This window comes from Balaenoptera physalus (assembly GCF_965194825.1).
Source record: "Balaenoptera physalus genome assembly, chromosome: 5".
Lineage (NCBI taxonomy): Eukaryota > Metazoa > Chordata > Mammalia > Artiodactyla > Balaenopteridae > Balaenoptera > Balaenoptera physalus.
Genome location: NC_138884.1, coordinates 137,404,117 through 137,428,232, shown reverse-complemented (window position 1 = coordinate 137,428,232; position 24,116 = coordinate 137,404,117). Strand labels below are relative to the sequence as shown.

At 36.9% G+C, this 24,116-nt stretch overlaps 1 protein-coding gene across 2 annotated transcripts in view; it reads left to right on the top strand.

Annotated features, from left to right (window-relative positions):
- Nucleotides 1-23,849, top strand: part of SCLT1 (sodium channel and clathrin linker 1) — a 232,580-nt gene extending 208,731 nt beyond the window's left edge. For both annotated transcript variants that reach the window (XM_082462157.1, XM_082462156.1), the window contains exons 19-21: nucleotides 11,242-11,320; nucleotides 19,612-19,707; nucleotides 23,563-23,849. In XM_082462157.1, the coding sequence (XP_082318283.1) occupies nucleotides 11,242-11,320; nucleotides 19,612-19,707; nucleotides 23,563-23,625 (238 nt within the window). In that variant the 3' untranslated portion in view covers nucleotides 23,626-23,849. The remainder of the gene's footprint in view (nucleotides 1-11,241; nucleotides 11,321-19,611; nucleotides 19,708-23,562) is intronic.
- Nucleotides 23,850-24,116: the final 267 nt, after the last annotated feature.

The following is a 24,116-nucleotide window of genomic DNA, read 5'->3' as shown; positions in this document are numbered from 1 at the left end:
CTGGATAAGCAACGATAAAATAGAGGGAATACTGTAAAAATCTAGAATAATTCTGTATTTGGACTGCTTGCCAAGTGCCTTTAAATTCTTGTACCACCTTAATGAAAGCAGAAGTGGAAATAATTATAGATGAAACATTATGGATGTGGTTTGTGTAGGAAAGACATTCAACACTGGAACACTCCAATCAGTGTGCTCATAACGTTAAAAGAAAAAATTCTCTAAAAACTTTGTATATTCCAGGCAAAAAGCTCAGACAAAAATCCTTATCCTTCCTTAGGCCTCAGACCCCTTAAAAATCTGAGGAAATATATAGACCTTCTTCCCAGACTAGGTAAACACACAAGATATTGTGTATAGTTCAGGGTATTTGTGAACGTACTACCTGAAGCCTGTCCGTGGACCACAGAGGAAGGGCTCTTGCCTTCCACCTCCAGCTGAAGAATTGGATGACTTCCCAATGTTGATTCTAATATTTTTTTAATAGATACAGCATTAATTATTTTGTTTATAATTTATTTTATAAAATTTTACTTACACAGAAGGTAGTAAATCAGTTAGATTTTACAACTAATTTTTAAGTTATATTTTGTAGGCATGACTAGGATTTTCTATCACATACACATGAATTAATATAAGTGAACTAAAAATATTTAGGGCACTGCTGGGCTAAGCAATTCCCAGTGATAGTATAAGGAATTCCTTGTTCTTCTATAGTTACATGGAAATCGGTAGAAGATAATTTTACCTTAAACCTTATGATATATTCTGTAATATGTTAGAAATTATAGAGAACTTGGGTACAGTTCCTTTTGAAGTCTGTAATTAGTATAAAGTGCTCTTTAACTGCCATAATGTCATATAGAAACTGGAAATGTCATCTATCTCTGTACCTTCTGGCAGGCTACACTTAAATCATTCCCGATTGGTAAGGATGTTTCTGTTTTTAAAGATTTCCAGTGAAGAGATTGTATAGCTTTACTTGGCAAGTGTTTGAGTGTAATACCACTGTGAAACTTTCTGGAAAGTCTTATTTTATGTTTATCCTAAATTACTAATGACATAGGGAACTCTCAATTATATTCTCTAATGAAGAGACATTTTCTCATAGATAATGCAGAGTCAGATCGTCCTCCTGGGTCTTTCCGTTATCCCTGCAATGAAATATCCTGACAGAGAAATAAGGAGTTGCAAAGTACTGACAGGCAGGCTCTAGGAAAGCCTCGGGGGATAGAGTTGGTGAAATCACTTTTCTCTCCACCCTTTAATACATTCTAAACTTTCATTCAGGAGTGAGATTGAGGGAAATGCTTAACTGAAAAATTACCTTTTCTTAGGCACTTCAAATCCTTTGGAGAAAGTAGTAGACTATAAATAAATCTAGATAAATGTTTAAAAATTTTTATCTAAAGTATGTTTTGTGGTAGATTTCTCAGTAACTGTTGAGCAAATAGAGAATAAAATTTTCTAACTGCTAGGTTTCTTAAACCTGCAAATATTTATTAAATCCCTATGTGTAAAGCCCTGTGGTGTATACTGTGGAAACTAAAAACAATCCCCTTTTTAAAAGTTTCCATTATACTTGGGGGCCTGTGAGTATGTGTGTGTGTGTATGAGTGTATATGTATATAAACACATGTAAACCACTAATTAGAATTATAATACAGAATTGTTAAATGTCTTCTACATAAAATAAATATCAACGCTTTGATGCGAGAAGAGAACCGTCTGGATTAAAAGGAACTGGGAAGGAGGCATGGAAAGAAGAGGAACAAGGGTGGAATCTTAAAGAATGGGCAGAATTTTAACGCAAAATCTTCAAAAGAGGGTACAGAAAGTGATACAAACATGAGCCTAAAGATGATACATATATGATTTACTGGTGAGACGGTGAGAGCCTAACTGAAGTCGAAGGCTCCTATGGAGATAAGGTTGGAAAGATAAATTACACAGAAATTTGGAGGCATTTGAATGCTGTCTCAGGAATTTGGACTGTTTTGTCCGGTAGCAGAGAGCCACTGGAAATTATTGCTCGAGGAAACAAATTATTAAAGTGGTGCTTTAGAAAGAGAAATATGCTAGTGATGTGTTAGTTAGGGAAAACTGCTCCATCAGTTGAACACTTCTGTGTGCACTGGTGGATGCTTTACATACAATTTTTCACTTGATCCTGAGAAGCCCGAGCAGTTGGCTACTGCAGTAAATCTAAAAATTAAGTTATAAGAACTTCAGTTGTGATGGTAACACTGAGTAGTAATGCAGAATAGGGAATTCCCTGATTAGGGTTCTTCCCTGAAGAATAGGGAATTCAGTGGTTAAGACTTGGTGCTTTCACTGCCGTGGGCTGGGGTTCAATCCCTGGTGAGGAAACTAAGATCCCGCAAGCTGCGCAATGCAGCCAAAAAATATATATGTATACATATACACATATAAAGGAAATGAAGAATAGATGCAAAAAACACTGCAAAGGAAGAATCTATTTAGGGGCAAACTAGATGTTGCATTCAAGAGAAAGTGAGAAACAGAGTTGACTTTAAGGTTTTTAACCTAGGCAGTGAGGGCAGAGATGTTGTCAGTATAAAAACTGAGTAGCAGGATGAGAAGTAGGTTTTATCTTAGGACTTTAAAAAAAAAAAAGAGAGAGAGAAAAGTAGGTTTGCAAGGGGATGCAAACAGTTTGATGTTAGTCATGTTAAATTCGAATATAGGACTGAACCTTTAGGGAAGAAATCAGAAAGATGTAACTTGTCAGGTTTCCAAGTACATGTGTAAATATTTCTGTTCCTTACAGTTTCTAATACACACACTCACATATACATGCTCTTTCACTTATTCATCTAACAAACATTTAGCAGTTGCCTGCCATGGTGCACAGTACAGGGCAGTGGTGAAGAGCACAGACTTTGGAAACAAAGGGCCCGGTTTTTCAATTCTTGACTCTCCAATTGACAAGCCGTGTGAGTCTAGGCAAGTTACTTAACTTTATTTTTAGATGCATCTGTCTTTTAATTTTCTCATATGTAAAATTGGGGATCTCACAAGGTTATCATGAGAGCTAGATAAGGTAGTTTCCATAAAGCATCTAGAGCAGTGCTGGGCACAGAGGAAGCGCTGGGGGATTGTTTGCTGTTATTACCACCGTCACCAACATCTTCACTGTCTTGATGAATAGCAGTGTTGCTCGCTTTCCAGTGGGGGTGACAGCGCTTGAAACACGACAGAACAGATATTTACACAGATAAAAAGTAACTTAGAGTTAATAATTTGTATCTTTGTGATCTTAAATTTTGTGGGAAATTATTACTATCTAATAGTAATTATTAGGATTACTATTATTCAGATAAATTGTCATGGGTAAATGAATAGCTTAGGCATCAACTTATGCAGTAGGTGTTTTCTGATAAGGTTTTGTATAAACTGAGCTTTGGCTAACTTTATAAATACAGTCATTCTATCATCTTCCTCTCCATAGTACTCAAAGGTTATTTCTCATCAGCACTAATGTGCATAACTTTTACCTTTAATTACATTTGGCCTAGAAGACTGGCCACGTTAGTCACTTTGCTTTTCTTTGTTATGTTATGTTGAGGAGCAGCAGTAATTTAAACTACACAAGGTACTTTGAAGGAAGCACAGTCATTTATCCCGCATTATTATTACCACCAAAATAAAGCTAAGGTAGAACATTTGCGTTTGTCTGTCACGCAATCAGTGATAGATACTCAAGCTCCTCAAAGTCAGTGACATGTATAGATGAAGCCACTGAGTAGGAATAAGTCATTTCCCCTTAGTCTGTAAGTTCTGTTGTGGCAACGTCCATGTGTTTACCACCGCATGCCTTGCACTTGGCCATAAAGAATGTTCGTAGATATTTCTGGAATTGATTTGTGGACATTATTTTTTGTTCTCTTCTATGTATTTATAACAAACTGCTTGGTGATTTTAACAACTATCCACTCAAATATAGGACACGAGAGGGACTTACCAGGTTTTTAGGTTCACTTGGAAAAAATTCAAGGCTCATAATTGGAAGTGTTAATCTATCGATTTACTTTAGAAGCAGAAGTTAAGGTCAAAGGATAAAAACCAATCCTGAATTAACTATTTTAATACTCAGAAATTGATTTGATCTTTTTTAAAGTTATTTTAAAGACTACATTGTATCTGCTTCTAACCTGGGACTCTTGAAATTATCTTTAGCCAAAAGCAATACAATGCTTATATGTTGAACAACAACAGCAAAAAAGACAACATTTCTGTCTTCTGTGCATAAGATTATTCCAGCTAATAAAGCATAAAGGATATGAATGCATAAAATAAGGCAAATATACAACCAACCAAAATTTAAATTTTAATCCTGAATGTACTACATTGAAATGATGTTGAGTGATTAACATTACCTTAAATTTCCAAGAGTTGAGCCCCACTAAGAAGCACCATATATGAATCTTAAAAATAACAAAACACTGTATCTGTTTCACATGAATATACTTTCATTTTAATGCCAAATACTACCTCAAGATACTGATATTAAGGACACTTTGGCACTTTTAAAATATGTGTGTGTGAGTTTTTTGCTTTTTGTATTGTGGTAAAATATACATAATATAAAATGTACAATTTTAACCATTATTTAAATTGTGATGTAAAATTTACAGTCTTAATCATTCTTTTTTGACATCTTTATTGGAGTATAACTGCTTTACAGTGGTGTTAGTTTCTGCTTTATAACAAAGTGAATCAGCTATACATATACATATATCCACATATCCCCTCCCTCTTGCGTCTCCCTCCCACCCTCCCTATCCCACCCCTCTAGGTGGTCACAAAGCACCGAGCTGATCTCCCTGTGCTATGCGGCTGCTTCCCACTAGCTATCTATTTTACATTTGGTAGTGTATATATCCATGCTACTCTCTCACTTTGTCCCAGCTTACCCTTCCCCCTCCCCGTGTCCTTCAGTCCATTATCTACGTCTGCGTCTTTATTCCTGTCCCTCCCCTAGGTTCATCACAACCATTTTGTTTTTTAGATTCCATATATATGTGTTAGCATATGGTATTTGTTTTTCTGACTTACTTCACTCTGTAGGGCAGACTCTAGGTCCATCCACCTCACTACAAATAACTCAATTTGGTTTCTTTTTATGGCTGAGTAATATTCCATTGTATATATGTGCCACATCTTCTTTATCCATTCGTCTGTCTATGGACACTTAGGTTGCTTCCATGTCCTGGCTATTGTAAATAGAGCTGCAATGAACATTTTGGTACATGACTCTTTTTGAATTATGGTTTTCTCAGGGTATATGCCCAGTAGTGGGGTTGCTGGGTCGTATGGTAGTTCTATTTTTAGTTTTTTAAGGAACCTCCATACTGTTCTCCATAGTGGCTGTATCCATTTACATTTCCACCAACAGTGCAAGAGGGTTCCCTTTTCTCCACACCCTCTCCAGCATTTATTGTTTCTAGATTTTTTGATGATGGCCATTCTGACCCGTGTGAGGCGATACCTCATTGTAGTTTTGATTTGCATTTCTCTAATGATTAGTGATGTTGACCATCCTTTCATGTGCTTATTGGCAATCTATATATCTTCTCTGGAGAAATGTCTGTTTAGGTCTTCTGCCCATTTTTGGATTGGGTTGTTTGTGTCTTTAAAATTGAGCTTCATGAGCTGCTTGTATATTTTGGAGATTAATCCTCTGTCAGTTGCTTCGTTGGCAAATATTTTCTCCCATTCTGAGGGTTGTCTTTTCATCTTGTTTATGGATTCCTTTGCTGTGCAAAAGCTTTTAAGTTTCATTAGGTCCCATTTGTTTATTTTTGGTTTTATTTCCATTTCTCTAGGAGGTGGGTCAAAAGGGATCTTGCTGTGATTTATGTGATAGAGTGTTCTGCCTATGTTTTCCTCTAAGAGTTTTATAGTGTCTGGCCTTACATTTAGGTCTTTAATCCATTTTGAGTTTATTTTTGTGTATGGTGTTACGGAGTGTTCTAATTTCATTCTTTTACATGTAGCTGTCCAGTTTTCCCAGCGTCACTTATTGAAGAGGCTGGCTTTTCTTGCCTCCTTTATCAAAGATAAGGTGACCTTATCTGTGCATGGGTTTATCTCTGGGCTTTTTATCCTGTTCCATTGATCTATATTTCTGTTTTTGTGCCAGTACCATACTGTCTTGATTACTATAGCTTTGTAGTATAGTCGAAAGTCAGGGAGCCTGATTCCTACAGCTATGTTTGTCTTTCTCAAGATTGCTTTGGCTGTTTGGGGTCTTTTGTGTTTCCATAAAATTTGTGAAATTTTTTGTTCTAGTTCTGTGAAAAATACCATTGGTAGTTTGATAGGGATTGCATTCAATCTGTGGATTGCTTTGGTTAATAGAGTCATTCTCACAATGTTGATTCTTCCAATCCAAGAACATGATATATTTCTCCATCTGTTTGTATCATCTTTAATTTCTTTTGTCAGTGTCTTATAGTTTCCTGCATACAGGTCTTTTGTCTCCTTAGGTAGGTTTATTCCTAGGTATTTTATTCTTTTTGTTGCAATGGTAAATGGGAGTGTTTTCTTAATTTCTCTTTCAGATTTTTCATCATTAGTGTATAGGAATGCAAGAGATTTCTGTGCATTAATTTTGTATCCGGCTACTTTACCAGATTCATTGATTAGCTCTAGTAGTTTTCTGGTACCATCTTTAGGATTCTCTATCTATAGGATCATGTCATCAGCCGTGACAGTTTTACTTCTTCTTTTCCCATTTGGATTCCTTTTATTTCTTTTTCCTCTCTGATTGCTGTGGCTAAAACTTCCAAAACTATGTTGAATAATAGTGGTGAGAGTAGGCAACCTTGTCTGGTTCCTGATCTTAGTGGAAATGGTTTCCATTTTTCACCATTGAGAAGGATGTTGGCTGTGGGTTTGTTATATATGGCCTTTATTATGTTGAGGTAGGTTCCCTCTATGCCTACTTTCTGGAGAGTTTTTATCATAAACGGGTGTTGAATTTTGTCAAAAGCTTTTTCTGCATCTATTGAGATTTTAATATGGTTTTTATCCTTCAATTTGTTAATATGGTGTATCACACTGATTGATTTGCGTATATTGAAGAATCCTTGCATTCCTGGGATAAATCCCACTTGATCATGGTGTATGATCATTTTCATGTGCTGTTGGATTCTGTTTGCTAGTATTTTGTTGAGGACTTTTGTATCTGTGTTCATCAGTGATATTGACCTGTAATTTGCTTTTTTGGTGACATTTTTCTCTGGTTTTGGTATCAGGGTCATGGTGGCCTCGTAGAATGAGTTTGGGAGCGTTCCTCCCTCTGCTATATTTTGGAAGAGTTTGAGAAGGATGGGTGTTAGCTCTTCTCTAAATGTTTGACAGAATTCGCCTGTGAAGCCATCTGATCCTGGGCTTTTGTTTGTTGGAAGATTTTTAATCACAGTTTCAACTTCAGTGCTTGTAATCGTTCTGTTTATATTTTCTCTTTCTTCTTGGTTCAGTCTCAGAAGGTTGTGTTTTTCTAAGAATTTGTCCATTTCTTCCAGGTTGTCCATTTTATTGGCATATAGTTCCTTATAGCAATCTCTCATGATCCTTTGTATTTCTGCAGTGTCAGTTGTTACTTCTCCGTTTTCATTTCTCATTCCGTTGATTTGAGTCTTCTCCCTTTTTTTGTTGATGAGTCTGGCTAATGGTTTATCAATTTTGTTTATCGTCTCAAAGAACCAGTTTTTAGTTTTATTGATCTTTGCTATGGTTTCCTTCATTTCTTTTTCATTTATTTCTATTCTGATCTTTATGATTTCCTTCCTTCTGCTAACTTTGGGGTTTTTTTGTTCTTCTTTCTCTAATTGCTTTAGGTGTAAGGTTAGGTTGGGGTTTTTTTTGAGATTTTTCTTGTTTCTTGAGGTAGAATTGTATTGCTATAAACTTCCCTCTTAGAACTGATTTGCTGCATCCCATAGGTTTTGGGTCATCGTGTTTTCATTGTCATTTGTTTCTAGGTGCTTTTTGATTTCCTCTTTGATTTCTTCAGTGATCTCTTGGTTATTTAGTAGCGTATTGTTTAGCCTCCATATGTTTGTATTCTTTACAGTTTTTTTCCTGTAATTGATATTTAGTCTCATAGCGTTGTGGTCGGAAAAGATACCTGATACGATTTCAATTTTCTTAAATTTACCAAGGCTTGATTTGTGACCCAAGATATGATCTACCCTGAAGAATGGTCCATGAGCACTTGAGAAGAAAGTGTGTTCTGTTGTTTTTGGATGGAATGTCCTATAAATATCAGTTAAGTTCCTCTTGTTTAATGTGTCATTTAAAGCTTGTGTTTCCTTATTTATTTTCATTTTGGTTGGTCTGTTCGTCGGTGAATGTGAGGTGTTAACGTCCCCTACTATTATTGTGCTACTGTTGATTTCCCCTTTTATGGCTGTTAGCATTTGCCTTATGTATTGGGGTGCTCCTATGTTGGGTGCACAAATATTTACAATTGTTATATCTTCTTCTTGGATTGATCCCATGATCATTATGTAGGGTCCCCTTCTTTGTCTCTTGTTATAGTCTTTATTTTAAAGTATAGTTTTGTCTGATATGAGAATTGCTACTCCAGCTTTCTTTTGATTTCCATTTGCATGGAATATCTTTTTCCATCCCCTCACTTTCAGTCTGTATGTGTCCCTAGGTCTGAAGTGGGTCTCTTGTAGACAGCATATATACGGGTCTTGTTTTAGTATCCATTCAGGCAGTCTGTGTCTTTTGATTGGAGCATTTAATCCATTTACATTTAAGGTAGTCCTCAGTATGTATGTTCCCATTACCATTTTCTTAACTGTTTTGAGTTTGTTATTGTAGGTCTTTTCCTTGTCTTGTTTTTCCTGCCTAGAGAAGTTCCTTTAGCATTTGTTGTAAAGCTGGTTTGGTGGTGCTGAACTCTCTTAACTTTTGCTTGTCTGTAAAGGTTTTAATTTCTCCATCAAATCTGAATGAGATCCTTGCTGGGTAGAGTAATCTTGGTTGTAGGTTTTTCCCTTTCATCACTTTAAATATGTCCTGCCACTCCCTTCTGGCTTGCAGAGTTTCTGGTGAAAGATCAGCTGTTAACCTTACGGAGATTCCCTTGTATGTGTTTTGTTGCTTTTCCCTTGCTTCTTTTAGTATTTTTTCTTTGTATTTAATTTTAGATAGTTTGATTGTTATGTGTCTTCTTGTGTTTCTCCTTGGATTTATCCTGTATGGGACTCTCTGCACTTACTGGACTTGATTCACTATATCCTTTCCCATGTTAGGGAAGTTTTCAACTATAATCTCTTCAAGTATTTTCTCAGTCCGTTTCTTTTTCTCTTCTTCTTCTGGGACTCCTATAATTCGAACATTGTTGCATTTAATGTTTTCCCAGACGTCTCTGGGACTGTCCTCAATTCTTTTCATTCTTTATTTTTTATTCTGTCCTCCGGTTGTTATTTCCACTATTTTGTCTCCCCCATCACTTATCCGTTCTTCTGCCTCAGTTATTCTGCTATTGAATCTTCTAGAGAATTTGTAATTTCATTTATTGTGTTGTTCATCATTGTTTGTTTGCTCTTTAGTTCTTCTAGGTCCTTGTTAAACGTTTCTTATATTTTCTCCATTCTATTTCCAAGATTTTGGATCATCTTCACTATCATTACTCTGAATTCTTTTTCAGGTGGACTGCCTATTTCCTCTTCATTTGTTTCATCTGGTGGGTTTTTACCTTGCTCCTTCATCTGCTGTGTGTTTTTCTGTCTTCTCATTTTGCTTAACTTACTGTGTTTGGGGGTCTTCTTTTCGCAGGCTGCAAGTTCGTAGTTCTCATTGTTTTTGGTGTCTGCCCCCAGTGGGTGAGGTGGGTTCAGTGGTTTGTGTAGGCTTCCTGGTGGAGGGGACTGGTGCCTGTGTTCTGGCGGGTTGGGCTGCATCTTGTCTTTCTGGTGGGCAGGGCTGCATCTGGTGTTGTGTTTTGGGTATCTGTGAACTTATAATGATTTTAGGCAGCCTCTCTGCCAATGGGTGCGGTTGTGTTCCTGTCTTGCTAGTTGATTGGCATGGGGCGTCCAGCACTGGAGCTTGCTGGCCGTTGGGTGGAGCTGGGTCTTAGCGTTGAGACAGAGATCTCTCGGAGAGCTCTTGCCGATTGATATTACGTGGGGCCAGGAGGTCTCTGGTGGTCTAGTGTCCTGAACTCGGCTCTCCCACCTCAGAAGCTCAGGCCTGACACTAGGCCAGAGCACCAAGACCCTGTCAGCCACACGGCTGCCACGTAAGCAAATCTTCTCTCAAGATCCAACTCTTTTTGACAGATTTGTCAGTTCTCTAGATGAATTCATTTGTGAACTACTGACGTCCTAGTGTTACCGAGCCTGCTTGGTTTTGCCTGACAGGTAGCAACCAGAACGCTGAGTTGTCGAGGTTTGCAGCAAACAGAGGGCTTATTCAGTAGGCAGCCAAGCGACAGGAGAGCCAGTCTCAGATTTACCTCCCTGAAGACAAGGGCCTCAAGCTATTTTGGGAATAAAGAATAAAAAAGTACAGCAGTCTGAGGTGTGGTGAGTGTGAGGCACGCAGGGATAGGAAAAAGGTGCAGAAGTCATCCTTCTGCGCAGGCGTAACTAAGCTCGAGTGGTCTATTCTTGAGGGGTCCTCAATGCCCTCTTGCTGCAAATGCAAACAGGCTTGCCAGGAGTAGAATACTTTGGTCCTTGCCAGCCAAGAGATGGCTTTTTATCATGCAGAATGTTTCTCTGTTGTTATTATTATTGCTGTCTTCTTTCTCGTTTAGCAGTTTATTACAGGTTATACTAAAAGATACACATGAACATCCAGTGGACAAGATGCATAGGGCCAGGCATGAGAGAGGGGCACGGAGCATCTTTACCCTCTCCAGGCCCAAAACTCTGCCCAAATTTCCACGTGTTCACCCACCTGGAAGTTTCCCATTCATTTTTAAGTCAACAGTTCAATAGTTCTAAGTGTTTTCACACTGTTGTACAACCAATGTCCAGAATATATGTGTATTTTATAAAGAAATGAGTCGTTTCAGATATGGTCTATTAAGAAGCAACTTTTATTTTGCACACAAGATATTTTTGTTCAAAACATGAACATGTATCTCACTAATAAAGATTCTATTTTGTTAGATTTTTGAACAGTTATATTAATGGCTTTTTCTTCCATTCTTTTTTTTTTTTTTCTTTCCTCTCTCTTGATTAATAGGAGTGAGCTGAGTCGACAGAAACTTCATACCCAAGAGCTGCTTTCTCAGCTGGAAGTGGCAAATGAAAAGGTAACTGAGGTAAGATAATGACCCTCCTGGGAAGTGCTTTCTGCTGCAGCTTGATACACATGTTATAGAATTTTACCTGAGCCAAGTCCAAATTAATTCTCTACTTGGAAATACCATACGGATGTGAGTATTTCTTGTAGAAATCATACATAACCCTAAAAGTGCACACTTAATATAATATGAATAAAAGCTTTGAAAGTTAGTGATTCATCATATTTAAATGACAAAGATAGAGCTCTTATTTCAGTTTTACCAGTATACCTTGTGCTTTTTCAGAATTGTTAGGATCCCCTTTATTTCTGTGCATGTCTGACTGGTTTTTTTAATCCAATTCCTCTAATATTTTTTTTAACATCTTTATTAGAGTATAATTGCTTTACATTTTTGTGTTAGTTTCTGCTTTATAACAGACTGAATCAGCTATACATATACATATATCCCCATATCTCCTCCCTCTTGCGTCTCCCTCCCACCCTCCCTATCCCACCCCTCTAGGTGGTCACAAAGCCCTGAGCTGATCTCCCTGTGCTGTGTGGCTGCTTCCTACTTGCTATCTATTTTACATTTGGTAGTGTATATATGTCAGTGCCACTCTCTCACTTAGTCCCAGCTTACCCTTCCTCCTCCCCGTGTCCTCAAGTCCATTCTCTACATCTGCGTCTTTATTCCTGTCCCTCCCCTAGGTTCATCAGAACCAATTTTTTTTTTTTAGATTCCATATATATGTGTTAGCATACGGTATTTGTTCTTCTCTTTCTGATTTACCTCACTCTGTGTGACAGACTCTAAATTCATCCACCTCGCTACAAATAACTCAATTTGGTTTCTTTTTATGGCTGAGTAATATTCCATTGTATATATGTGCCACATCTTCTTTATCCATTCATCTGTCGATGGACACTTAGGTTGCTTCCATGTCCTGGCTATTGTAAATAGTGCTGCAGTGAACATTGTGGTACATGTATCTTTTTGAATTATGGTTTTCTCAGGGTATATGCCCAGTAGTGGGATTGCTGGGTCATATGATAGTTCTATTTTTAGTTTTTAAAGGAACCCTCCCTACTATTCTCCCTAGTGGCTGTATCAATTTACATTCCCACCAACAGTGCAAGAGGGTTCCCTTTTCTCCACACCCTCTCCAGCATTTATTGTTTGTAGGTATTTTGATGATGGCCATGCTGAATGGTCTGAGGTGATACCTCATTGTAGTTTTGATTTGCATTGCTCTAATGATTAGTGATGTTGAGCATCCTTTCTTGTATTTGTTGGCAATCTGTATATCTTCTTTGGAGAAATGTCTATTTAGGTCTTCTGCCCATTTTTGGACTGGGTTGTTTGTTTTTTTGATATTGAGCTGTATGAGCTGCTTGTGTATTTTGGAGATTAATCCTTTGTCAGTTGCTTCATTTGCAAATATTTTCTCCCATTCTGAGGCTTGTCTTTTCACATTGTTTATGGCTTCCTTTGCTGTGCAAAAGCTTTTAAGTTTCATTAGATCCCATTTGTTTATTTTTGTTTTTATTTCCATTTCTCTAGGAGGTGGGTCAAAAAGGATCTTGCTGTGATTTATGTCACAGAGTGTTCTGCCTATGTTTTCCTCTAATAGTTTTACAGTGTCTGGCCTTACATTTAGGTCTTTAATCCATTTTGAGTTATTTTTTTGTAGGGTGTTAGGGAGTGTTCTAATTTCATTCTTTTACATGTAGCTGTCCAGTTTTCCCAGCACCACTTACTGAAGAGGCTGTCTTTTCTTGCCTCCTTCATCAAAGATAGGTGACCATCTGTGCATGGGTTTATCTCTGGGCTTTCTATCCTGTTCCATTGATCTGTATTTCTGTTTATGTGCCAGTACCATACTGTCTTGATTACTGTAGCTTTGTAGTATAGTCTACTATAGTCTATAGTATAGTCTGTAGTATAATCTAAAGTCAGCGTGATTCGTCCAGCTCCGTTTGTCTTTCTCAAGATTGCTTTGGCTGTTTGGGGTTGTTTGTGTTTCCATAAAAATTGTGAAATTTTTTGTTCTAATTCTGTGAAAAATGCCATTGGTAGTTTGATAGGGATTGCATTCAATCTGTAGATTGCTTTGGATAGTACAGTCATTTTCACAATGTTGATTCTTCCAATCCAGGAACATGGTATATCTCTCCATCTGTTGGTATCATCTTTAATTTCTTTCATCAGTGTCTTAGAGTTTTCTGCATACAGGTGTTTTGTCCCCTTAGATAGGTTTATTCTTTTTTGTTGCAATGGTAAATGGGAGTATTTCCTTATTTCTCCTTCAGATTTTTCATCATTAGTGTATAGGAATGCAAGAGATTTCTGTGCATTAATTTTGTATCCTGCTACTTTACCAGATTCATTGATTAGCTCTAGTAGTTTTCTGGTAACATCTTTAGGATTCTCTATGTATAGGATCATGTCATCTGCAAACAGTGGCAGTTTTACTTTTTCGTCTCCAATTTGGATTCCTTTTATTGCTTTTTCTTCTCTGATTGCTGTGGCTAAAACTTCCAAAACTATGTTGAATAATAGTGTTGAGAGTGAGCAACCTTGTCTGGTTCCTGATCTTAGTGGAAATGGTTTCCATTTTTCACCACTGAGAACAATGTTGGCTGTGGGTTTGTTATATATGGCTTTTATTATGTTGAGGTAAGTTCCCTCTATGCCTACTTTCTGGAGAGTTTTTATCATAAATGGGTGTTGAATTTTGTCAAAAGCTTTTTCTGCATCTATTGAGATGATAATATGGTTTTTATCCTTCTATTTGTTAATGTGGTGTATCACATTGATTGATTTGCATATATTGAAGAATCCTTGCATTCCTGGGATAAACCCCACTTGATCATGGTGTATGATCCTTTTAATGTGCTGTTGGATTCTGTTTGCTAGTGTTTTGTTGAGGACTTTTGCATCTGTGTTCATCAGGGATATTGGCCTGTAGTTTTCTTTCTTTGTGACATCTTTGTCTGGTGTTGGTTTCAGGGAGATGGTGGCCTCATAGAATGAGTTTGGGAGTGTTCCTCCCTCTGCTATATTTTGGAAGAGTTTGAGAAGGATAGGTGTTAGCTCTTCTCTAAATGTTTGATAGAATTCGCCTGTGAAACCATCTAGTCCTGGGCTTTTGTTTGTTGGAAGATTTTTAATCACAGTTTCAATTTCAGTGCTTGTGATTGGTCTGTTTATATTTTCTCTTTCTTCCTGGTTCAGTCTCGGAAGGTTGTGCTTTTCTAAGAATTTGTCCATTTCTTCCAGGTTGTCCATTTTATTGGCATATAGTTGCTTGTAGTAATCTCTTATGATCCTTTGTATTTCTGCAGTGTCAGTTGTTACTTCTCCTTTTTCATTTCTAATTCTGTTGATTTGAGTGTTCTCCCTTTTTTTCTTGATGAGTCTGGCTAATCGTTTATCAGTTTTGTTTTTCTTCTCAAAGAAACAGCTTTTAGTTTTATTGATCTTTGCTATCGTTTCCTTCATTTCTTTTTCATTTATTTCTATCCTGATCTTTATGATTTCCTTCCTTCTGCTAACTTTGGGGGTTTTTTGTTCTTCTTTCTCTAATTGCTTTAGATGTAAGTTTAGGTTGTTTTTTTGATTTTTTTTTTTGTTTCTTGAGGTAGTATTGTATTGCTATAAACTTCCTTCTTAGGACTGCTTTTGCTGCATCCCATAGGTTTTGGGTCATCGTGTTTTCATTGTCATTTGTTTCTAGGTATTTTTTGATTTCTTCTTTGATTTTTTTCAGTGATCTCTTGGTTATTTAGTAGCGTATTGTTTAGCCTCCATATGTTTGTATGTTTTGCAGTTTTCTTCCTGTAATTGATATTTAGTCTTATAGCATTGTGGTCGGAAAAGATACTTGATACGATTTCAATTTTCTTAAATTTACCAGGGCTTGATTTGTGACCCAAGATATGATCTACCCTGAAGAATGGTCCATGAGCACTTGAGAAGAAAGTGTGTTCTGTTGTTTTTGGATGGAATGTCCTATAAATATCAATTAAGTCCCTCTTGTGTAATGTGTCATTTAAAGCTTGTGTTTCCTTATTTATTTTCATTTTGGTTGGTCTGTCCATTGGTGAATGTGAGGTGTTAACGTCCCCTACTATTATTGTGCTACTGTTGATTTCCCCTTTTATGGCTGTTAGCATTTGCCTTATGTATTGGGGTGCTCCTATGTTGGGTGCACAAATATTTACAATTGTTATATCTTCTTCTTGGATTGATCCCATGATCATTATGTAGGGTCCCCTTCTTTGTCTCTTGTTATAGTCTTTATTTTAAAGTATAGTTTTGTCTGATATGAGAATTGCTACTCCAGCTTTCTTTTGATTTCCATTTGCATGGAATATCTTTTTCCATCCCCTCACTTTCAGTCTGTATGTGTCCCTAGGTCTGAAGTGGGTCTCTTGTAGACAGCATATATACGGGTCTTCTTTTTGTATCCATTCAGGCAGTCTGTTTGTTTTGATTGGAGCATTTAATCCATTATCATCTAAGGTAGTCCTCAATATGTATGTTCCTATTACCATTTTCATAATTGTTTTGGGCTTGTTATTGTAGGTCTTTTCCTCGTCTTGTGTTTCCTGCCTAGAGAAGTTCCGTTAACATTTGTTGTAAAGCTTATTTAGTGCTGCTGAATTCTCTTAGCTTTTTCTTGTCTGTAAAGGTTTTAATTTCTCCATTGAATTTGAATTAGATCCTTGCTGGGTAGAGTAATCTTGGTTGTAGGTTTTTCCCTTTCATCTCTTTAAATATGTCCTGCCACTCCCTTCTGGCTTGCAGAGTTTCTGCTGAACGATCAGCTGTTAAGGTTATAGGGATTCCCTTGTATGTTATTTGTTGCTTTTCCTTTGCTTCTTTAATATATTTTCTTTGTATTTAATTTTTGATAGTTTGATTAGTATGTGTCTTGTTGTGTTTCTCCATGGATTTCTCCTGTTTGGGACTCTTTGCACTTCCTGGACTTGATTGACTATTTCCTTTCCCATATTAGGGAAGTTTTTAACTATAATCTCTTGAAATATTTTCTCAGTCCTTTTTTTTTTTCTCTTCTTCTTCTGGGAGCCCTATAAATCGAATGTTGTTTCATTTAATGTTGTCCCAGAGGTCTCTGAGTCTGTCCTCAATACTTTGCCTTCTTTTTTCTGTTCTGCAGTAGTTATTTCCACTCTTTTATCTTTCAGGTCACTTATCCGTCCTTCTGCCTCAGTTATTCTGCTATTGATTCCTTCTAGAGAATTTTTAATTTCATTTATTGTGTTGTTTATCATTGTTTTTTGCTCTTTAGTTCTTCTAGGTCCTTGTTAAATGTTTCCTGTATTTTCTCTATTCTATTTACAAGATTTTAGATCATCTTCACTATCATTTCTCTGAATTCTTTTTCAGGTAGACTGCCTATTTCCTTGTCATTTGTTAGGTCTGGTGGGTTTTTACATTGCTCCTTCATCTGCTGTATATTCCTCTGTCTTCTCATTTTGCTTAACTTACTATTTGTGGTCTCCTTTTTGCCGGCTGCAGGTTCATAGTTCCCGTTATTTTTGGTGTCTGCCCCCAGTGGTTAAGGTTGGTTTAGTGGGTTGTGTAGGCTTCCTGGTGGAGGGCACTGGTGCCTGTGTTCTGGCAGGTTGGGCTGGATCTTGTCTTTCTGGTGGGCAGGGCCTCGTCCAGTGGTGTGTTTTGGGGTGTCTGTGAACTTATTATGATTTTAGGCAGCCTCTCTGCTAATGGGTGGGGTTGTGTACTGTCTTACTAGTTGTTCGGCATGCCGTGTCCAGCACTGGAGCTTGCTGGTTGTTGAGTGGAGCTCGGTCTTAGCATTGAGACGGAGATCTCTGGGAGAGCTCTTGCCGATTGATATTACGTGGGGCCGGGAGATCTCTGGTGGTCCAATATCCTGAACTCGGCTCTCCCACCTCAGTAGCTCAGGCCCGACACCCGGCCAGAGCACCAAGACCCTGTCAGCCACATGACCTGGTACGTGGAGACTTTCCTGCCTTTTTGGAAGTCTAAGATCTTCTGCCAGCATTCAGTAGGTGTTCTGTAGGAGTTTTTCCACACGTAGATGTATTTTTGATGTATTTGTGGGGAGGAAGGTGATCTCCACATCTTACTCCACCATCATCTTGAAGATCCTCCTCCAATTTTGTTTTAATCCATCACAGAAGACATGTAGAAAATACTTTTTCCTACTGGAATATATTAAAACGTTCCTTTAGATTAACGCTTTAGAACTAAATATAGCAAGGGTTTATCATTTTTTTTCTTTGAAGAAAAAAATTTAAACAATTTCCAGATTATTATTAGAACTTTCTAGAACTCTAGTTCTTTGATGAGTAAACTTCGAAGGTATTTGTTGGAATTTCATTAACAGGTTGTATGGTCCACTAGCTCTCTGTGGCCTTCTATAGGAGCCATAGTGAAGTCATTACACTTCAGTTTTATAGCATTGTAAATTGACATGAGCCATTTAGAAAACAATTAAACAGTAGCCTTTCAAAAACTCTTTGATGCTGCTCCCACTTCCAGGAATCTGTTCTAAGGAAATAATTTAAAATTTTAAAAAATTTAAAGGGTCAACACAGTAATTCAACACAGTAATGTTAATTATTTTGGAAGATCAAAAGCAACTAAAATGATCAATTTAAAAAGAACAGTTGCATATATTATGATTTATCTAAGCTGGACTGTGCCTTAACCATTATGGTAGCAGCATAGTAAAATGTACATTATATATAGTCTGATTATAACTATGAAAATGATTATTATAGATGATGGCAGTTTTTCCTCAGGTTTTCCCTAGTGTTAATGATGTGTCTCTTAAATTTAAGACTACGTATTTAAACATCTTGGTAAATTGGAAAAGCCAATATAGTTCTCTTCATACAATTTAATTTTGCTTTTGGGCACAATAAGAAATAGAATAAGCACATTTTAGCAGGATACTGTTAGTTCAGTATTTTGTATTACTAGGCATGACGTGCATTCTTATCACTTCTATGTTATGACATGGGAACCATCTAGTTCAAAGAACTGTATAACAATTTAACATGTGCAAAATCTTTTTTTAAGGCTAGTAAGTATGGAGAAGGCTAATACATTTTTTAATTGATAGATTCTTTTAACTTGTCTGCATGACACCATATTGTGACAGATTTATATTCATGATGCCTATGTAGTTGCCTGAGGCTGCTCTAACAAAGTAATACGGACGGGGGTGGCTTAGCCAACAGAAACTTATTGTTTCGCAGTTCTGGAGGCCAGTAGTCCAAAATCAAGAAGACAGCAGAAATGGTTCCTTCTGAGGGAGAATCTTTTCCAGGCCTCCTTCCTAGCTTCTGGTGGCCTCGGGCATTCCTTGTCTTGTCGATAATGTTCTCCCTGTGTCTTCATGTGTTCTTCCCTTTGTGCATGTCTGTCTCTATGTCCAAATTTCCGCTTTTTATGAAGTCACCAGTCATACTGGATATGGACCCAACCTAATGACCTCATCTTAACTTAATCATCAACAAAGACCCTATTTCCAAATAAGGTCACATTCATAAGTACTAGGGGGTTGGGGCTTCAACATCTTTATTTTAAGGGACATAATGCAGCCCATACCAATGCCTTAATAATGCTTTTGACCCTAATACCTTCTGGAGTATACAAATGTATTGGGAAACATGTAGACTGATTTCTTCCCCTTTTAAATAATACCGTAAGCATATAAATCATTTAAGATAAGTCTAACTCTGTAAGAATCAGGATTTCTAGAATGAATATTTTCTGTTTCTTGACCTTAATAATGCGTACACTATGTCACAGTTCCCCTGGAAGCTTGTCTAGCACAGTGGTTCTAAATACGCTAGCAGACAGCATCGACACCACCCAAGAACTTGATAGAAGTGCAGATTCTCAGGACCATCCCACCCCTACTGATGCTCTGGTTGTGGGGCCCAGGTCTGTGTTCTCACACTCTCCAGGTGATCCCAAAGCAGTGATATAGCATCTCAAGGTTAACAAATCACAAACTGAAAGCCTTGGTCTTAACTTCAGATTCACTTTGCTTTTAGATTTAATTCACTTTCTTTGGTGGCATGTGGTGGAGGGTCAGGGGAGGGGAACCAGTTTAGTCATAATGTAAAACCAGCTTTGAACCTTGAAGTTCATGACTTGAAAAATGTAAATTTGGAGATATATTATCTTTGCATTTTGTAAGTGGTAAAATGATGTCCAGATTTTTCATTGATTATTCCATAAAACATCTCCGTGCCACGTATGGATTTCTAACTTGTTTGTCTTATATTTCCCCTTAATAGAATGAAAAGTTGATTCTAGAGCATCAAGAAAAATCCAACAGACTTCAGAAACGACTAAGTGAGGCGGAACAGAGAGCTGCTTCAGCCTCCCAGCAGGTAGGGCGCTTCCTCATTATCCCTGGATAACAATAGTCTGAGTAGAGTGGAGATAAGAAAAGTTCCTCAGAAGTTTCCAGAGAACTAGTAGTTTTATTTTCATTTGATTAAACTACTTAAAATTAGTCTCTTTAATGTTTAAGGTTGAAAAAGTAAACTTCAGAATCAGAAATAAACATCAGCCTCCTCCATTTGACACCTAAATCTGGAACTGCACTGTCCAATACGATAGCTGCTAGCCACAGGCAGCTGTTTAAATTTAAATTAATTAAAATTACATAAAATTAAAATTGAAATCTTCAGTCACACTAGTCAGATTTCAGATGCTCAAAAGCCACATGTAGCCATGGCTGTCATATTGGACAGCGTAATATAGAACAACTCTGTCACCCCAGTAAGTTCTACTGGACAGCACTGCTCTAGAATTATGTTCTGTCTAAAACTAGGCATGTATTCATTGACAGATTCGGAAGTAAATGACATTGCTTTGAATGTAGTGTTTCAAATTGCACTGTTTTTATTGCAGTTTTTAAGTGGAAAAAAATTACCTGGCTTATAGGTTTAACTTCATTTAATGCACATTTGTATATGACCATATAAATCTAAAATACCATATAAAAGTTGTCCAATGGGAAATTGAGTAAAAAGTGCAGAACATCAATGAAATAATAAGGGGCAATTACTCCTAATGCACACGTATCACATAAATGAAATGGGCCATTTGTTCTAAAGTAGGAGCAGTAGTCTCTCCTGTTAGGATCAAAATGAAAAGAGTTTAGTGATTATAAAGATAGGCTTGAGACAGACAGTTTAGATAGATAGAGAAAAACAAACCAAGTTACTATATTAATAATTATATAATATTTGGTTATAAATGTACTGTTTCAATCAAAATTAACATTATTCTTAGATATTATTACAGCAGTAACTAACTCTAAATACTGAATTCAGTTTGTGTTCATGATGTTTATAGATTTCTTTTTTGAAATCTACTTCTGATATGAACATGGCATAGCACTTAAATAAAATCCAATCATAATTTGCCCTTCAATTTTCCTCCCTCTTGAAAGTAATTATAGTTTTACCATGTAAGTTTAATTTCTTATGAAATTATGGATTACTGGATGAATTAATTAATTATTCAAGAATTCACTTATTCATTTAGATTATAAAGTAACAGGAGCCAAGGTGTACGGGACAGTATCTTGAGAGGAGGTGTTTTGGAGTCAGGCAGATAGCCTGGTGCCATTAAGTAGCCATGTGACTTTGGGCAATTTCAACTTCTCTAAGTCTCAGTTTCTTCCTGTTTAACGTAGGATAATAACACCTCCCCAATAGAGTTATTGAAAGATCAAAGGAATGAGCACATACAAAGCACTTAGCATAGTCATTAAGTGGTAAATAAGATACTTATATAGAGAAATTAAATTTCTATATCACAGTCTTTAAAGCTTCAAGTTTACCTTTTTCAAGGACTGTGGTAAAGAAAATGCCTACTTAAAATCAACTACCTGCACAAGGGTACAGTTAGAGAACCTTAACGATATAATCCAGTTGACCTCTAGTTGTCTCCTTCCTGACAGAATTAAACCTAAGCAGTCCAACAAAGATGTTTCTCCTGTTATTTAAACTCCCTAACGGCAGAGATTACACCATTCTCCTTGTGAGCCTTCTTTTTATTGTTTTGTCAGTAACCACTTCACAGACTTTTCCCTAAGTTTTTTTCCTTCCATTCTGTTCTCATTTGAAGATGGAAAGTAATCATTCAGCATTTTCCCCATACACAAAAAGGAATTTATTCCCTGGAGTTAATATTTTTTTCTATTTTAAATGTGTCCAAGTCATAAACTTTTTTATAAGACATATATTCAGTCTTTTTTAATCTTTACCTTTGCCTTCTCTGAATCCTTTCTAATTTTCCCATTTTCTTCCAAAAACTGGAAACTCCTGTTAAAAATAATATCCTGGGAAGGGCTTGATATTTAATGAAGTAAAGGCGTTAAAACAGGGATCCCCAACCCCTGGAACCCGGCCGCACAGCAGGAGGTGAGCAGCGGGCGAGTGAGCGAAGCTTCATCTGCCTCTCCCCGTCGCTCCCCGTCGCTCCCCGTCGCTCCCCATCGCTCCCCATCGCTCCCCATCGCTGACAGTACCGCCTGAACCACCACCCGCCCCTCCCCCATCCGTGGAAAAATTGTCTTCCACGAAACCGGTCCCTGGTGCCAAAAAGGTTAAAGACCGCTGCATGAAAAGATTATTATGGTCTCTCACATGTCATTCTTACCAGTGCAGCCCAGCATCATGTCATTGGTTCAGCACAAGCCCTGCAGTGTAGTCATTCAGTCACGCTCGAAATGTGCTGTTCTGATTAACTTTTTCTATATCTTCTTCATCCATCTCTGGACGACGGTTAGATGTTCCAAGTATATCATTCTAAACTATTGAATGCCACACTGTGTTCTTTTGACGGTATGGGATTTTAAAAAATCAGTATGGTGAAGCCCTTCTCTGCAGGACACAAAACCTAGAAACTATGAAAAGAAATTAATAAATGTGACTGTTTAAATTTCAGATTTCTGCATAGAAAAGTCGTAAAGTGAGTGACAAACAGAGAAAAATATTTGCAACACATATGACAAAAGGCTCGTATCCTAAACACACATAGCGTGGCTAATCAACAAAAAAAAGTGCTACAGTACAATAAAGTGAATAAAGGATAAAAGAGAGATGGCTTTTGAACATTTTTTTAAAATGCCCAACTCATCCTCACCCAAAAGGCAAATACAGATTTAAACTGTAATCACATATTATTTTTCACCTGTCAGATCATGAAGTTTGATAATACATTGTGCTGGCACTTGCATACATCACTGACATAAGTGTGTATTGGTACAACCTCTTTGGCACCCAATTTGGCAGTATCTCTCAACAGTTGTAAATGTACCTAACCTGTGACCCAGCAATTCTAAGAATTTATTCTGCAGGTGGTGTACTTGCACCTGGGCAAGTCTGTGCAAGGAAGCATGTAAAAATACTAATTGCAACATTGCCTATAATTCTAAAAGATTAAAGACCATCTAAATGCCCATCAATTGGAAACCAGTTAAACTATGGAGTACCCATACACGGGAAATTTTGCAGCTGTTAAGAGGAATAAAGTAGATTTAATGTGGAACTATTTCTAGGGTAGGTCATTTATCAGGAAAAAAATATGAAAAGTGTGTATAGTACTTTATCATTTTTTAAATAAAAAAGGGTGAGGAAATATGTGCATGTATTCTCACTTAGAATATTTCAAGAAATATACTTAGAAGCTGGAAATAGTGGTTTTGCCTGGAAAGAGGGATGTGGAATGAAGGACAGAGATGGGAAGACTTCCTTTATGCTGTATACTCTTTTGTACTGTTAGATATGTTTTACCATGTGTCTGTATTATCAATTCCAATTTAATATTTAAAGATTATTTTCTTATTAGACTTACTATGATCTGTCATCATCTTTTTATTATCAGCCCTGCATTGTGCTGGCTCACACTTAGTTTGTGTTCTAGCCTCTTTCCTGATTAATTTTTATCTAGATGTTTTTCATTCATTTGTAAAATATGTTTTGGAATTCTCAGTGTATCACTGAGCTATATGGAATGCCATATTTGACATGCATATCTCTAGGGTAATACAGGCATTTTAAAGTCTCAAGAGTAAAAGAGAAATGAACACAAAAAGCGACCTCTAACAAGATCCCTTACAATAAGATTATTTTCAGTAATTGTAAGTTGTGATGCATTATACTTTGTATTAGTCTAAGATTTTTCCATAGAAAAAGTAGCTACTTACTGATTGTTTATTTCAATTGCAGCTCAGTGCGATTACAGTACAGAGAAGAAAAGCAGCCTCCATGATGAATCTGGAAAATATTTAAAAATATTCATAGTTCACTCACAGAACTTTAGACTTGGGAAAGCTGTTGGACTAGAAGTTTATTAAAACGGTAAAACCTGCATAGAATGGTTAAGGCTTGTGTCGTTTTGCATAAGCATTTTCCATTCTGTTTTGAGGGTTATTGGAAAACAGAACAGCTTCCTGTAAGTAAAGAAAAGGTAATCCTATATTGAGTAGAGAATAAAGCCAGCTGGGAAGAGCTCATTGCCTTCATCAACGTGTCTATTTTTTAATTCCTCCTTTTTCCCTTGGAAGAGCGTAACAGTTTTCAAACTATGCTAATCATGAGAAAGAGTTTTAAGAAATTGCTAGAGTTTTAATATTTCAGGTTCCAGAATTTGAGAATTTTACATCTGTTACTCGTAACTCATTTTTAAAGTTCCCAAGTATCCGTTTTATTATTAACTCACATGTAATAAATTATGCACTTTCTAAAATGATGCTGTCATGTATTTTATTTTATTTATTTAT